This window comes from Phycodurus eques, chromosome 4, assembly GCF_024500275.1.
Source record: "Phycodurus eques isolate BA_2022a chromosome 4, UOR_Pequ_1.1, whole genome shotgun sequence".
Taxonomy (NCBI): domain Eukaryota; kingdom Metazoa; phylum Chordata; class Actinopteri; order Syngnathiformes; family Syngnathidae; genus Phycodurus; species Phycodurus eques.
The window spans coordinates 25,230,360-25,248,194 of NC_084528.1; the positions used below are offsets into that span (position 1 = coordinate 25,230,360).

Sequence of the window (17,835 nt, forward strand, 5' to 3'; positions counted from 1 at the left end):
AAAAAGATTCACCACAGATGTGTGTCTTCGATGTGGTAAATGTGCTCACAAATCACCACTGCAATGAAAAAGATTCAACATGGGTGTGTCTTTGACATGTTTAAGATCCTCACATATCACCGCAGATACCCAATGGAAATGATTCACCACTGATGTGTCCTTTATGCATTTAATGTCTTCATAGATCACATTGGATAGCAATGAAAAAGACTCAACCATGGATGTGTCTTTGATGTGTTTAACATCCTTACAGATGGCCACAGATATCAATGAAAAACATCTTCCTCGCAGATCACAGCGGATGGCAATGAAAAAGATTCACCGCAGACGTGTCTTTGATGCGCTTAATCTGCTGATTGTGCTCATAGATTACTGCGGATAGCAACAAAAATAAAGTGATAAAAGTAATAAATAAAAAAAAATACTGAAAATCCACAGCTGGAAATTAGGTGTTTCTTTATTACTTACATTATTTAAAAAAAAAAAAAATTCAACTCACTCACTATATTTTACTAGCAAATTTATCTCCAAAATTCCTTGATCATCTTGACAATTCCTCGGACCCCTGCACTGCAAATCACAGGCGGGTTACAACGTATCCCCCTCAATAAGCGGTGGTTCACTGTATGCCCAGAACTCGGACCTATATTGTGATTTCCTGTGAATAAACTCGTCAGGGGGCTGATTGGAGCGGAACGTGAGGATGTACCTGGAAACATGGATATGTGTTCTCAGCGGGGGGGTTGTAGGCAGGCGGCGGTGCTTTTCTGGAGCATCCTGCTTTCATTTTCACGCCAATGCTGCCTCTTTCTTCTTCTTATGTATGCCAACCCCACAAGCCCAGCAGAGTGTTCGTTTGTGAAGGAAGGCGTGCGCCATCATAAATCAGAAGTCTCATCTGCATACCGTATATAGTCTCCAGGGCCAACCACCTGTTGGGTGCATTAAATCGCCTGTGTCACGGTGACTCATCTCTACTCAAGGGCACAGAGGAAGACTCATGGCACAGCGCGATAAGAGAATAAGTCACATTTTATTGCCATATCAGCTGAGAAATTGTGAATCTTTGTTTTTGTTTTTAGAATTCCTCATTCGTGTTTGAAATGGTCAAATGGGAGAGAGTCTGCCTTAAAGGATTCTGAGACAAATAGACAGTGGTGAATAGGTGGGTGAAGAAATTAAATTACAGACCCTGGAAAGTGAATTCAGACATTTGTTTCTATATCCATTATACATGATCATCGCTGAAAATATGCAAAGACTGAACTATTTAGTAATCAAATGTGAAGCGATAGCAATAAACTATTTTGTACCATTTATTTTTCGACTTTTTTTTGGGCGTGGCTAAAATAGGATTAGTTGCCCCGCCGCCTCCTTTCAAGAACTTGTGTGCCTTCGTTAGCATTAGCTGTTGTGTGTCGCAGTTGTGACGCCCAGTATACCTACACCCAGAAAGTTTTCCCTTCGCATAGTCAAGTGGCATGGCCGCTTTAGAGTGCCTCGTCGTCAGCCTTAATAAATGCCCGAACGACAAGGTCAAAAAGGCAAAAAGCATTAAGAGAGGGCAATTCTTTTTTAAAAGTCTGATGTGACAGCCAGCATGTGGACCTGGCTTTTCGGCCTAGCGTTGCGACCTGAGAGGGCCTCGTTGTCGGCTGTGAGTCACGGAAAGAAAGGCAGAAAGGTGGGGGGAATTAAGTAAGAAAAAATGTCTGACTTGACAGCTAGTTGCTTTGCGTGCAGATTAAGTTCTGCCTATCAGACAGCCTCGTCAGTTCACCGTGTTATTTTTTTTGTATTGCATCAACCTGCGGCACGGTGGACATCTGCCTCACAGTTCTGAGGACTGGGGTTCAAATCGTGGCCCCGCCAGTGTGGAGTTTGCATGTTCTCCCCGTGCCTGCGTGGGTTTTCTCCCACATCCCAAAAACATGCACGGTAGGTTAATTGAACATTCTAAATTGCCCTTAGCTGTGAATGTGAGTGTGAATGGTTGTTTGTTTATATGTGCCCTGCGATTGGCTGGCGACCTGTTCAGTTCAGGGGTGTACCCCGTCTCCTGCCCGAAGATAGCTGGGATAGGCTCCAGCACGCCCGCAACCCTAGTGAGGATATATATTGCATCATTCATGGCTCTAAGAACTTGGAAAAAAAGTTTGAGAAGATGACGGTGTTGTGTCCGTAACACTCTAATGAATGACAGTGTAATAAATTATCGATTTTTTTGTTTTGTTCATGCAAACTAAATTAGCGATTGAACATGATTTTCGGGAAGTGTTGTGTTGATGTTGGTGTGCAACAGTATATGACAGCAATGTAAGGTATGATAAAAACTTTGGTAACTCAAGCAATATGCTGTTTTTTGATTTCCTGAAAAGTAGTGGTTCTGGAGATGCGAGTGTTACTACAGTGATTCCAAGTCCCTGAGAGAAATTCCTTGTGTTTGCAGAATGCTGATTTGGATGTTCTGAAAGTAAAATTACAGGAATGACAGGGTTTGTGTTTTCAGGTGAAGGCGGTAAAGTGACACTTGCGTATGTAACGGATGTTTGTGAGGGAGACGCTCCATTCTGCTGCCTCATCAACTCATTGATTTTACTAATCGAAGGCGGAACACAACAACACATTGTACTCCCCTGGGTCTGAAAAACAACAGGGTCTTAAAAGCCTGTGTGTGTGCTGGCTAAAACTGAAGAGAAATGTAATAACAAAGCTTCGCAGCCACTGCACATTTCTCTTTTCTACAAGAACAACAAAGTGGCCTCGACAATCACGATGTTTTTCAGTGAGAATCACACACCTTAGTCTTCAACAAACTGAACGTGAGTATTTTCTTAAATAACGTCAAAGACGATGGAGCCCTCAATTAATTGTTTTTGTAAACATCAGACAAATTGACTAACTAACTTACTATCTTGACTGTTTTTTTTTAAATATTAAAGATAATTTAGAGTCCAAAGAACGAGGACACATTCGTCCTCAACAATGTGTCCTCGATGTGATTAGTGATTTAGTGATTAGTGATTTTTGTCTTTGATGTTTTCGTAAACATCAAAGACAAACTAATCCTCAAAATGTTTACATACATGCTTCCTTAACCTTCGTAACAGTTTTTGTCAACATCAAAGACAATTTTGAGTCCCAAAAACCTGACATGTTTTTGTAAACATCACAGACAAATTTGAGTGCTCCGCTAACCTAATGAGGTGTTTTTCTACACATTCCTAATGGTGTGGACTTTTTCCGATGGAGTTGTAAAAATGAGTAACTCAATGGCACGTTTGGCAATGCTTTCTTCTTCTATCGAGGGCTACGTAAGAAAAACAACGATATTCGGCTGCAGGCATCGTGTCAACAAAGAGGAAAGGCCACGTCCAACAAGAGCAACGTTCACAACGATGAAGTGACAGAAATTCAACAGATTGTGTTTTCATAAACATCAAAGACAAACAAGTTCTCACCGGGACGTCTGTTTGTAAACATCAATGACACCTTAGTCTGCAACTACCATGTTTTCAGAAACAGCCAAGACAAATTAGCCCTCAACAAATTTAACTTTCATATTTTCGAAAACTTCTGTCATCCTCGATGAACACAACGTATGTTTTTCCATGAAAATTAAACACCTTAGTCTTCAATGAACTGAAAACTGTTTTCTTAAAAAACAAAGACAGTAGATTCCTCAATGACTTGAACGTACATTTGCGTTAACATAGAAGACAATTTAGTCTTCAATGGCCCTAATATAAATGTTTTTGTAAAACTGACAGAACTTCAACAAATCTAATGTGTGCTTTTGTAAACTTCAAAGACAAACGAGCCCCTAATGCACGGGATGTTTGTTTTGTAAACATCAAAGACACTCTAGTTCGCAACGAACGTTTTCCTATACAACAAAGACAAATTAGACCTCAATAAAGTGAAAAAATTCAAAGACAAACAAGTCCTTGATGATCACAATGTACGTTTTCTTAAAAAACATCTGACAATTGAGTCCTCAATCAATTGAACATACGTTTTCGTAAACACGGAAGGCAATTTGAAGTCTTTATTGAACGTAACGTATATGTTTTTGTAAACATCAAAGACAAATTTGTCCTCAATGGACTGAAACTGTTTTTTGTCAACATCAAAGAAAATTTTGAGATCAATAGACCCAACGTAATTGTTTTCTAAATATTAAAGCCAAAACTGAGTGTTCCACTAACCTAATGTGTTTTTCTCAACATCTCTGACAGTGTTGACTTTTCTGATGGAACGGTAAAACTGAGTGCCTCAATGGCACCTTTTTGTGATACCTTATTTTCAACTGAGGGCTAAACAAAAAAATATATACAACAGCAAGACAGAGGATATCCTGGCTGCAGGCATCATGTCAAAGAAAAAAAGTTCACGTCCAACAAAAACAATGTTGGCGAGGACGAAGAATAAAGTGGAAGACATTCAACAAATCCACCTCTTGTAAACGTCTTTGTTTTTGTTGCGCTCATCCGATTCGAACGTCTGACATGTTCTGTTTGGTGGCAATTTCATAACCAGCCTCCGGAATTCTCCGCTTGCAGTGTTTCCGATCCCAGATAAGAGCTGACAAGTTGGATGCGAAGGACGGCGACAGAGTGAGGTGGAAAAGGAGGGCTGCGAAATTGTCAAACAAAAGCCATTCGCCTCAGATAAGCTTTTCACAAAACGCAGGTTTTTGTGCCAGTAGCAGCAATAAGATGCAGGCAAGGTAAAAACATTAGGTACACTGGATTAAGTAACTAAAATAAAAAATATGTGGTTATCCACCAAGCGGGCACTTTCAACATCAGAGCAGATGAATGCATGCTGACTTAAGTCACAAAATTCCACCTTCAAGGAAGTTGTTGTTTGAAGGTAAATAACTCAATTTAAAAAGCCAGACTGATGCTTTTTGTGGGCTCCAAAAAGCTGATGCATAGCATTCTTTTAACAACGCAAAAACAAGTTTTGCGACAAACACAAGATCTAAGATTGTGGGTGCAGTAAGTGTGCCAGTGCGGCTGATTCAATTTGTGTGCAATAAGTGCCAGAGACAACAACACAATCCGAGAAACACACAACAATTCAATTAATTACAATGTCTACGATATTAATAAAGATTGTCTGATTTCTACGATATTTCAGATGTCTATGTTTATAATACTAAATCTATGATGTCCAAAATGTGTCTAACATCTATGATGTAATTTCCATCATGTCAAAATCTCTATGTCTTATCATGTCTATGAAGTCTATAAATACAGTATTGTCTACAATGTGTCTGCCTGTGGTATCTATAATTTCCAGAATATCGAAGCATGTTTACAATGTCTACGTCTACAATCTCTATATCTTAAATGTCAAAAAGGGTCTCGTACGTCTATGTCTATGAAATCTTTGAATGCTGTCTATGATGTCTGTGTCTATTATATGTATAATGTCCAGGATATATATGTCTGCAATGTCTAGAAATGTCTATATCTATTTATTTGATGTCTTTATGTCGATTCGATGTCTTCGATGTCCTTGTCTATGATGTGTATAAACTCCAAGATATACTGTACATGTCTTGGATGTCAAAATGTCTACAATTTCCATGTGTATATGTATAATGTCTAGGATATCTTTGCTGTCTGAGGGGTCTAGAAATGTCTAGAAATGTCATTGAAGTCTATTTATATCTTTGAAATCCTTGTATAAATGTGTATAATTTTCAAGATATGTATAATTTGTGATGTATTTGTATATGTATACTTTGATGTATTTGATGTCTCACCGTGACTGTTGCATCGAGCTGTCTCCACCAGGCGCCCGTCCTGGTCGTAGCAGACCATGGCCTGGTACCGGTAGCCCTGCCCGCACTCCTTGACGTCACCCGTCACCTTCAGCCCCAGGGTGCTCTCGGCGCGGCCCCCCTCGGGCAAGATGCAGTCGGACCAGTTGCCCACCGGCTGGGCGTTGTACTTGTCGCACGGGCAGTACTGCGTCTCGCTCAGAGGGTACATCTGCGTGTTCTTGCACTTGTCCTTCTTCTTGCTCCTCCCTAACATAAACAAGTTAAATGTTTAAATTAATTTAGTTAATTCTTAATGTTTGTTAACCAAAGCTCTTGCACATTTTTACAAAGTTTTAAGACCAGACCAGCCTATACAGTGGTGCGAAGGGGGCCGAGCAGAAGCAAATGGCCCGGTGATTGGGGGCCTAGATGATATGTCTAATAGAAGCTCCTCCCCTCACCTCAGCATAGTTCTTTGTTACAAGATGGCACCAAAGTACTACTTTTATACGAGACAGGTGGTTTGGCTCTATTTAGTGGGATCTTATGGTGTTTCAGAAAGCCCCATAATAGGATGACGAAGGAGCTTACCGATTAACGCTCTCTTCCGGGTGCGCACCCCCACGCAGTCGGCCGAGCAGGACGAGAACTTGGACCAGTTGGTGAGCTGGCAGTCGTCCTGGCAGGGCAGCTGGCAGCGCTGGGTGAGGGCGGGTATGCTGCGGGCCAGCTGCAGACACTCGGCCACGTCCACCTGCGTTCCATCCAGCTGCCGACACGACAGGGCTGGACGCACCATAGGACACAAGTCAGAGGAAGTCAAAGGGGGCGCTCGGCAAGACATCCATGTTGTCAGGGAACAATTAGGTTGAAAGGTTTCAGTTCAAGAACATACATTTTCAGAAAAACACAGCTAAATAAGTATAACTAAATATTTATAGCCCTCAAAACGTAAAAAGGTTTCATGAACATCGTCTTACATAGTCTTCAATGAACCCAGCATATGTTTTCGTAAACACCAAAGACAATTCAGTCTTCAGCAAATGTAATTTACCTTTTGACGTAAACAAAGACAATTTAGAGTTCTCAATAAATCTAGAATACATTTTTCGTGACCATCAGACAATTTAAGTCCTTAATGAACCAAGCATACGTGCTTTTACAAACATCAAATCCAACTTGTCCCAGATGTATGTTTTCAGAAACAGCAAAAACAATTTAGTGCTCAAGAAACCCAGCGTTTGCATTTGTATGAACATCAAAGACAATTTGGTATTCAACGAAACTGACGTACGTTTTTTAAACATCAAAGGCTATTTTTAGTCTTCATTGAACAAAAGTTACTTTTCTGTAAGCTTCAAACACAGAACCTAATGACTGTATTTTCATAAACATGAACGGCAGCTAACCTAACATACTTGATTTAATTAATACCAAAGAGAATTTGCAGGTTTGAATGGACCTAACATAGCTGTTTTCGTAAACATCAAAGACAATCTAGAGTATTCAATAAATACAACATATGTTTTTGGATGCATCAAAAACAATATAGGCTGCATAACAAACCTAACGTATGTGTTTTCGACATTTTGGTTTGTTCAACGTAACTAACCGTGTGTGTTTTCGTAAATAAAGGCAATTTAGTGTTTAATGAAGCTCACATATAGTATATGTTTTCTTAAACATCAAAGACGATTCCGTTTTCAACCGACCTAACTTAAGTGTACGTGTTTTCGCAAACAACTCAAATTTAGTCTCTAATGAACCTAACTGATGTGTTTTCCTGAACATCAAAGTGTTCACCGAGCTCAATTAACCAAACGTACATTTTCTTCTCTAGTTATTACTTGTATTTCACTTTCTGGTAGCCACGTTTAAACATAATTAGGTGCTTTATTTTTCGGAACCTTACAGAGTTTTGAAACCATTCAATGCGTGTGAGCTCAGTTGTTCCGATATAAAGAGAAAAAAAAACACCGAAGCATGTTCCCAGCCTACGCAGCCGTGGCGAGGGTGGCGAGGCCAGCAGCGTGGGATCTCGGACGACTTTGGAGTAGAAAGTTCTGGAAGGTGAGCAAGTGGATCGAATGCCTTGGCGGCCGCAGGACTCGCGCTCGAGTGGACGTCGCCGTACCCGAGAGAGCCTTTGAATGTCTTCTGCCTCTCACAGAAGTCACAGAGGGCAACTTAAAACTTAATGAAAATAGAGCGCTCGCCATTCAAAATGCCCTCAAGTGCCAGGGTGCGTTCAATAAAGGCCGCGACTCGTGTTACAGGGATATTTTGTTGAGAGATCGATCTTTAAGCCCATTGGCTCTGTGCACGTCTTCTCGAGGTCGGCTTTTATCTGCTCAGCTCCGGAGAGTTTTGTCTCCTGTCCGTTCCAAGGTAACAAGCGCTGCAGTCTGTGGGAAGGGGTGCCGCGGCGCTGTCAGATAACTCAAAAGATGTACGACAGAGAATCCTGCAAAGTGCTGGTTCACATAACATAGCGTGAATGAAACGGTCGCCGTGATAAAATCTTTATTGACCGTCCAGGTGATGTTTTAAGTCAAATTTTCACACTCTTAACTGTCAGACACTTACAAAATATATACGAGTTAACCACTAAATAAAACAAATGGCTTCTGTAAACATCAAAGACAATTCAGAGTTGTCAATGAAACCAAAGTGAAACAATTTGTAAACAACACCGACAATTTAGAAGGCTCAATACATTAAAAATAATGTTTTGTTAAAATCAAAGACCATTTAGAGTTTTCAACACAGCAAACTTACTTTTCATGTTTTTTTTAAACATCAATGACAATTTCAAATCTTCAACAAATCTAACATCAAAGACAATTTAGTGTCTTCACCACAACAGACGTACTATGTGTTTTCATAAACATTTACAAAAGAAAATTTAGAGTCGTCACCAAACCAAACTTACGAGACCTTTTCAATAACATCAGAGACAATTTTGAGTCTTCAACGAACCTATCGTACAGTACGTGCTTTTGTCAAACATCAAAGACAATTTGTACTCTTCATTAAACAAAACCTACTGTGCGTTTTTCGTATACATCAGACAATTTTGAGCCACCAACCAACAAAGTGTTTTTGTAAACATCAAAGACAATTTACAATGTGTGTGTTTTTATAAAAATTAAAAGACAACTGAGTCTTAAATGACTCAAGTATTTTTTTTCCCCATAAACTCAAAAACAATTTAGTCTTTAAACATACTAAACATGATTTTGTACCCATCGATCTGTAGTCTGCAGTGTACCTAATGGGTTTATGTAAATAAAGACAATTTGGGGTTTTACAAAACTTAAGCGTTTTCATAAACAAAGACAATTTTGAGTCTCCAGTGAGCCTAACAGATCTGTTTTAGAAACAACATCAACAAAAACGTACAAAATGTGTATTTGTTTTGAGCCTTAAACTAACTTAATGTACATGTTTTGGTAAACATTTCAATTTAAACTTCAATAAACTTAATAGATGTGTTTTTGTAAACATCAAAGACAATTTTGAGGGTTAAATTAACCTAACATACACATGATTACAGTCTTAAACTAACCTTACGTAGGTTTTTGTAAACATCAAGGACAATTTCAATTCAGTGCAAAAGTGAGGACTCTAAATTAGTAGTAAAATATTTTAGAAATATCAAAAACAATGTAGGGTTCAGTGAACCAAACTTAATGTACAGTACATGATTTTGTAACTATTTGTAACTAGACAATTTGGAGGTTCCAATTAACCTAATGTAGAGGTTTTTCAACAAACCTAATGGATGTGGAGACAATTTCAAACCTACCATACACAATTTTTAGTGTAACCATACGCAGGTTTTTGTAAACATCGGAGACTGTTGTGATGCTCCAATTAACCTACCATACCTGATTTCGTAAACGATTTGTGTGGATATCAAAGACTGTCTAGATTTGTGATTTAGCTTATGTTTTTGTAAACATCAAAGACAATTTAGAATCTTCAACAAGCCTTCGATTTTTGTAACATAAAAGACCATTTATGATGATTTGGAGTCTTCACTGAAGCTAATGTCTGTGATTTTGTAACCTTAAAAGACATTTAAGTCTAATGTGTTTCTGATGTGTTTTTCATAGGTTCCACTGTCACATTCATTTTAAGGGTGAATGTCTTCTTGTCACACTACTGAAATGTGGCAGAGGAAAGACTGGAATATAATATAAATACTCCTAGTGGTCCTCTATAGGAGCGGTAACATAATGAAATTGATCATTGGGCGTGACACCTCAAATTGAGTTTTTATAAAAGCCATCATCATGCATTGTAAAGAAACAAGAGGATGTTCATGTGCCACGCTTGCTCCCAAACATCAAGCACACACCTTCAATTAAAAATGCATGACAGGGGTTTGAGGTGACGGAAACAACGGGAGCCAAACAATCCAGACTATCAAACTAAGCCTCCAGAAGGGCATTTGTCCAGGCAGGAATGCAAGGATTTGAGATGATGTCCTGTGTTTTTCAGTGACCAGCTCAAACCACTACCAGAAGCACTGAGCTACATGTACAAGATAAATATTTGTTCCATGAAATTGTGTTAATTTATTCCCAACAATGTATTATTTTTCATTTGGTAGCATTTCTCTTGGCTGGATGTTTTGGTCCAATCAGAATTCAGCCTTTATGTGTTGCCATGTCAAACTAATGTGCCCAAGGCCCTCACATTAGTAATGCTAGCCCATGTACAGAAACTTCAACTGCTGCAGTTCATGTACGTGGCCCATTGCGTTGTTATTTTGCGTTTATGCATTGTATTGATCACTTTTTTTGACAGTTACATTATAGTGGTGGTACTCATTCACTGCCAACCCTCCCAGTTAACATGGATATTTGACTTCTAAAGCTGTCAATGGCAGTGAATGTGAGGTGGATTAAGTCAAGTAAGCCCCACTGAAGGCCCACATACCAAATGCACCGCCCACCACTGGTGATACTGAGGAAGGCTCTCGGCGTATGTACCTCGCGTTTGAAGTCCTGGCCCGCAGTTCTCCTGAGCGCCGGGTCGGTCCTGCCTAAGGAACCATGGAACCAGCTGGCACTTTCTCCACTTGTGGGTCTTCCACCTGGAAGGGATCCCGACACGAGATATACAGTCAACCCCTGCGTATTCGCAGTCACCAGTAACAAATTCGCAGATTCATGTTGTTTTTTCTTATTCTGTGGAACCTATTTTCAGTCATTTGCTGAAACTCACCTACGGTGAACGCTCACTATATTGCAGTTTGCGCCCCCAAGGATTTATCAGTGATTATTTTTCAGGGGTATTTTCGTTACACAGGTACAGGCAAGTTCGACTTTAGTTCAGTGAAGTATCACATTATGCCACAGTATACTGAGCAGCACTGCACTCTGCTGAAAGTGCAGGCTCGTTAACAGAAAGAAGAAGAGGCAGAATGGTCAAATAAAATTTTTTTTTAATAGTATCTGTATCATGTTCACACGACAATGCCTTGCTATGATGTTACGTAGCTTATCTTGCCTACACCTCAGGATTGAGGCTTCTTAACAATGTACCGCAGTGAACTGAAAGGAAACATGACCATGTTATCACTTGATTGTGAGGTCATCAAAGACAAGCCCTTTCCATGTTTATCAGCGACGTCTTGGAGCGAGTGAACAAACAGACAAACAAGCAAGCAGGTGGGCAGGCAGGCCTCATCAAAGGTGCTCGCTGCAGGAACGTAACTTAATTAGTCATCTCGACACACGTCCCTTTGCACACGTCACTTTTTATTACACCTGACAACACGCAGCCAAACAAGGTGCCATGGTTCTATTAATACACACACACACACACACACACATACTCACGCTCACACACACTAGATATTTTCAGAGGTGTTAGGCGACAAACATATTTCCATCTTTTTATGAATTGCAGACAAAAATCACAAGTAAAGCTAAGATTACTTGCGTGAAACCCTAACATTTTCTTGAAACCCTAATTTGAAACCCCAAATTTTGTTTACAACCCAAATTTAAGATTAAAACCCTAATTTGAAACCCTAACCCTGGCTTTAAATCCTAACATTGGCTTGAAACCCTAACTCAGGTTTAACAACAACCTCTTGAAACTCAAATTTGAAACCCTAAACATGTCTTGAACGCCTCATTTGAAACCTTAATCATTGCTTGAAACACTCAGTGATACCATAAATCTGTCGAAAAATCCTCATTTAAAACCCTAAAATGTTCTCAAAACCCTTATTTGAAACCCAAACCTTGGCTCTAAACCCTAATTTGAAACCCTCACAGAGGCTTGTAACCGTCATTTGAAATCCTGACTTGAAACAATAATTTGAAAGCCTCAACCTTGTTTGAAAACTTCACCCCGACTTGAAATCCTTAACTTGGTTTGAAACCCTAATTTGAAACCTTAACCCTTGTTTGCAACCCTAACCCAGGCTTGATACCCGCCACCATGTTGAAAAATCTGAATTAAAGTAGGCGGTGTTTACCTAAACCCTGGACACGTTTGTGGTGGCTGGCATTCTCTCTCCTCCTCGAGCACCTCAGGACAATCCTGGCCTCCGTTGGAAGGCGCCTGGATGACTAGACGCTTCCTGTATTGTTTGATCTTCACGGCGTTGCCAGCTGAGGAGACGGTCGTTCAATTAGACGTGAGGAGAAGGATGTCGAACTGACTAAACTCCAGTTTTTATACAATTGATAGCTTTTGTAAACATCGAGGTCATCAATGAACCTAACAAATGCCACACTATAGACAATTTAGAAGCTTCCATGACCGTAATGTAACTGTTTTGGTAATAACAAAGACAATTCAGTCCTCAAAGAATGTAATATGTGTGGAGGCGAGTGCGACTATATCGAGTCGGAACGTCTCGACCTCACACACCAACTCGGGCTCCTTCCCTGCCAGAGAGGTGATATTCCACGTCCCTAGAGCCAGCTTCTGTACCTGGGGATCGATTCGCCAAGGTCCCCACCTTCGGCCACCACCCAGCTCGCACTGCACCCGACCCCTACGGCCCCTCCCACAGTTGGTGAGCCCATGGGAAGGGGGACCCACGTTACCCTTTCGGGCTTTGACTGGCCGGGCCCCATGGGTGCAGGCCCGGCCACCAGCCACCTGCAGGGCTGGCTCCAGAGGGGGGCCCCGGTGACCCGCGTCCGGGCAAGGGAAGCCTAGATCCATTAATAGTTTTCATCATCGGGGTTTTTTAGCCATGCTTTGTCTGATCCCTCACCTAGGACCTGTTTGCCATGGGTGACCCTACCAGGGGCGTGAGGCCCCAGACAACTTAGCTCCTAGGATCATTGAGACACACAAACCCCTCCACCGCGATAAGGTGACGGCTTCCAGGAGGGGCTGACTCATGCACCCCAATAAAAAAACAAAACAAAACATTATTATCTTTGTAAGAGCATAATGCTATGTGTGACTATTCGATCTTAAAATGCATTCAGGTGTACCTAATAAATTGTCAGGTTGGTCTACATTTATCGTCGCTCTCAAGCATGACCAAGATGAAGCGACGTCCAATTAAAATGCAATGTTATTGATGATGAAGTCGTCAATATGGACGATAACGAGTCTTTGTGTGACCTCAACCTGAGCCTGTTTTGCTTGGGTAGCACGTTAGCATCAACGGTCTTGGCTGAGACGCAGCGGGAAAAACAAGTTCATCCAGAGGTCATCAATCTGTCAAATTAATTACACGTAAGAAGGTATAGGAGCGCAGGGTTGGCTAGCTAATGAGCCTGTTTCAGTCCGCAAAGAAAAAAAATGTCCTCATCATAAGGAAAAATAAAACTAAAATATACTGTGTACATACGTATATTAAAAGAAACTTTTCCTAAAACATAAATGTTTTTGTCTTCAATGTACCTAACGTACACTATTTGATAAACGTCAAAGACACAAGATTTTTTTATTGAACTTTGCTAAACACCAGAAAAGACTTTAATTAACTTCATATACTTTTTCCTAAAACCTAAATTTCTGTCTTCAATTATCCTAATGTACATTTTGGAAAATATCAGAGGCAATTTAGTAGAATATAATGTATGTATTTTTGTAAAAAAAAAAGAAAAGAAATGTGAACTATTCAATGAATGTACTGTTTGTTTTCATAAACATCAAAGACCATTTTGAATCGTCCATGAACACGTTTTCGCAAACGTCAAAGACAATTTAGGATCCGCCAATAAGCATGTATGTTTTCATAAAATAATTTAAGACAATCTTCAAGAAATTTACTCTGTTTTGATAAACATCTGACAATTCAGTCTTCAATGAACCTAACAAATACTCGCGACCCTAGTGAGGATAACCGGCTCAGAAAATGGATGGATGGACGGAAGTCCGTCTAAAAAGTACATGAAATTAATGCACTATGTCCTGGAATGGAACAAAACATGAAGATTTAAAAATAGAAGAAAAAGAATCAATGCTGTCTGTTTTTTTCAGCCATGCGAATGAGTCATCATCAGCGAGGTAATTCCAGCTCAGGAGCAATTTCTTTTTTTGTTTTGTTTGCCGTACCTGCGTCACAAGCAACAGGGCAGGACGTCCACTCGCTGAAAGGGGTCATGATGCAATCTTTCTTGCAGGGCAGCTGACACGGACGCACCGTGCTAGGCCGAGGACCGTCTGGACACCTGCGCATAGACACGGACCAAAAAAACGTCAAAAACAAGCATCATCGCCTTAGGAAAACTTTCACACACACACACGGATCATATTCACATTAAACACCAGGAAATAAAACTACGCTAAGGCAACACATCAATTACCAAAATGTGTTTTTATAAAATCAAAGACAAATCCCAGTCCTCAATTAGCCCAACACATTTGTTTGAAACAATTAAAGACAATTTAGAGTATTTTGTGATTTGTATGTGTGTGTGCGCGCTCGCACATCTGCAAAAACAAGTTGCCAGCAGTAGCCACGTTTGTTTGCTGAGCCACCCACCAGCTGCATTGTGCCACATGAAGACATACGGTGGCAAACGCACACAAAAATAACAACAGTAGACGTTTTACAACCTTTTAGACGGCAGATGGCTCAGTGCCTGCTGAGGCGGACCTCCAAGGCTTTCACTTTTGTCAACAAATAAGCAAACCAGGAAGTGTTCAGCCTCATTAGAGAGTGAAAAAGTAATGCTGTATCATGAGTAGATCATCTGGGATTTATCGTTTATTATCAATGGTGGTTAGCGTCGTTTTACACTGAAATAACATCAAGGACAAGTCTTCAATTAACTAAGTTTGTGTTCTGGTGAACATCAAAGACAGCTCAGAGTCTTCTTTGTACCTTACGCGTTTTTGTAAACATCAGAAAATTTGGTTGAATTAATTGAACTTGCACATTCATTTACATCAAAGACAGTCTTCAGTCTTTTTCAGTCTGCAATCTGATTTTCGTGTTTTCTAAAACAAAGACAATTCAGTCTTCACTGAACCTAACGTGTTTTTGTAAACATCAAAAACTATTTAGTTATCAATGAACCTAAGGATTTTTGTAAACATCAAAGAAAATTTAGAGTCCTCAATAAACCTAATGTATGTTTTATGTTTCATAAACCTCAAACAAAAATGTGCACATTTTCCGAAGAATCACTTTTATCAAAGACACAAAAACCTTTCGTAAGTGAATTGCATGGAAGCCACACAGAGCAAAATAGCAAAGTTGTTGACATAAATGAATGACTGCGGTTTGACGAAGAAAGTACTGGCAATTATCACAGTGCCACAAACATGCTACTTAATTATGTATTACTAAAAAACCCTACCAATAATAATAGTAAACCTAACAAGTAGGAAATATTGTTTCAGTAAACATGCACTTTTTCAATATAGAGCTATCATCATATCATCAGTCCATATGCACAAATAAGTGATATTGTGCAATTTTTATTACAATTTCCAAGAGGAAATAAACCTTATTTAAGTTTACATGCGCTTCAACATTTTCAGGGTTTATAACCTCATGTTTTTTTTAGTCCATATACACAAATACATTATGTGCAAATGTTCTTTTTCAAATGTTATTCCTTAAATAAATGTAACGTGACATAAGGCATATTTTTTATATGGAATCAAAAATAAATACATAAAAATTGTCCAAATGTACTCTTATTTGTGGATTTCTACTTCTTACTGAATCGAAATTAGAGCGTTTAAATCAATATCGAATTGAATCGACCTGCAACCTAAGGAATCGAAATCGAATCGTGAGTTTCTTACCAATCAAAACCCAGCCCTAGTTTAAAGGATGGGGTAGCGTTATAAAAAAGTACTGCAACAATTTTTTTTTACATGTTCTCTCTAAATCACAGATTCGGCAATCCCATACTCAGGCATTCAGTTATTTAGTCATTTAGTCCTTGAAGCAAAAGCAGAAATATTTATTAGCATCTGGCTGCTGATTAAATTGCCTTTAAGTATCAATGCCACTTAATTACTGTCATTATCAACGATGACAAAGTGGCAGCAGTTAATTAAACTTCCCGGAAAGCGCACATTTCCTTTTTTATTTATCCGAGCATGGCTGCAAAGGGAAGATACCACTCGGGAGAAGTAACTCTGTCATCATCTTTGTTTGATTTCCTCATCTGTCTCTCAGCAACACACTCGCCTTCTTCGTTTGGTCATCTCAGTGTTGCCCCAATATACACATGGTGTCCTCTCACTTTTTCCTTTTGTAGATGCCGCAGATAGCACTACCTTTGCCACATTCAAAGCATGCAGTAAAAATGTAGTCTCTTTTAGTGTCCTCTACAAGGGAGCCTCGCTACTGAAATGATAAGTGTGTTTGGATAAGGGTGTGTATGTAATAGGACACCAGGTGTGTGTGGTTATTTATATTGCGCAAGATGGTGGGTATTAAGAATGACTGCCAAGAGGAGCGAAACATATTTTAAGAAAAGCAAAAAAACATCACATAATAATCCATCCATCCATCCATTTTCTGAGCCGCTTCCCCTCACAAGGGTCGCGGGAGCGCTGGAGCCTATCCCAGCTATCATCGGGCAGGAGGCGGGGTACACCCTGAACTGGTTGCCAGCCAATCGCAGGGCACATACAAACAAACAACCATTCGCACTCACATTCACACCTACGGGCAATTTAGAGTCTCCAATTGATGCATGTTTTTTGGGATGTGGGAGGAAACCGGAGTGCCCGGACAAAACCCACGCAACCACGGGGAGAACATGCAAACTCCACACAGGCGGGGCCGGGGATTGAATCCCGGTTCTCAGAACTGTGAGGCTGACGCTTTAACCAGTCGGCCACCGTGCCGCCTCATAGAGACTGCAACCTGAATGCAGCGCGTTGGACCGCTCAGCCATCCTGACACTATATATATATATATATATATATATATATATATATATATATATAGTGAGTATTTTTCTTGTAATATTTGCATATTTGTTTAAATATATTTTTTGTATTTTGAAAAATGTGTTGTATTTATACAAATAAACTTTTGTGTTTTGTCCTCCAATATTTGTGTACATTTTTCCCTCATATTTTGTATTATTTTCTAATATTTTCAAATATATTTTCTAATATTTGTATTGTATTTTTTACTATTAATTCTATGTACTGTATGTGTCATATTATTCAATATTAGTGATCGCTCATTCTGTTGTCTTTTTTTACTTTTTGGATTATTTTTGGTGGTTATGTAACAAGTTGCCCTTAAAAAAAACGCTCAGTTTAAATGGAGTAGAAGCAAAGAGCACTTACTTTTTGGGCGGCACCTGTCCCACGTTGACGCGCACACACATGACCTTCCTGGTCTGGACCCCCTTGTAGCAGCTCCCGAAACCCACCACCGCCCCGGTCGAATTGCTGTTGAGGGGCGCGGACGAGGGGTCTTCAGTGCAGGGCCCCCAGGGGCCCGTCTGCCAGTGGTACACGGTGCAGGCGTGCTCGTTGCAGTTGCGGACCTCCTGCAGGGAGCTGCTGTTGGGGCACATGGCGCCACCTTGAGACGAGACACAAGTTAGTATGTCGTGCGAAACGAACCGAAGCAGGCTGCAATA

The 17,835-nt window shown here is 40.0% G+C and overlaps 1 protein-coding gene across 10 annotated transcripts in view; it reads right to left on the reverse strand.

Annotated features, from left to right (window-relative positions):
* Positions 1 to 17,835, reverse strand: part of thsd7ab (thrombospondin, type I, domain containing 7Ab) — a 114,438-nt gene that overhangs the window by 28,178 nt on the left and 68,425 nt on the right. For all 10 annotated transcript variants that reach the window (XR_009768444.1, XR_009768442.1, XR_009768445.1 and 7 more), the window contains 6 exons: positions 17,537 to 17,777; positions 14,324 to 14,439; positions 12,276 to 12,411; positions 10,777 to 10,880; positions 6,368 to 6,562; positions 5,777 to 6,043 (listed from right to left, as the gene is read on the reverse strand). Coding sequence is in view for 4 of the 10 variants with exons in the window: in XM_061674803.1 (XP_061530787.1) it covers positions 5,777 to 6,043; positions 6,368 to 6,562; positions 10,777 to 10,880; positions 12,276 to 12,411; positions 14,324 to 14,439; positions 17,537 to 17,777 (1,059 nt within the window). In the remaining 6 variants the exon portion in view is untranslated. The remainder of the gene's footprint in view (positions 1 to 5,776; positions 6,044 to 6,367; positions 6,563 to 10,776; positions 10,881 to 12,275; positions 12,412 to 14,323; positions 14,440 to 17,536; positions 17,778 to 17,835) is intronic.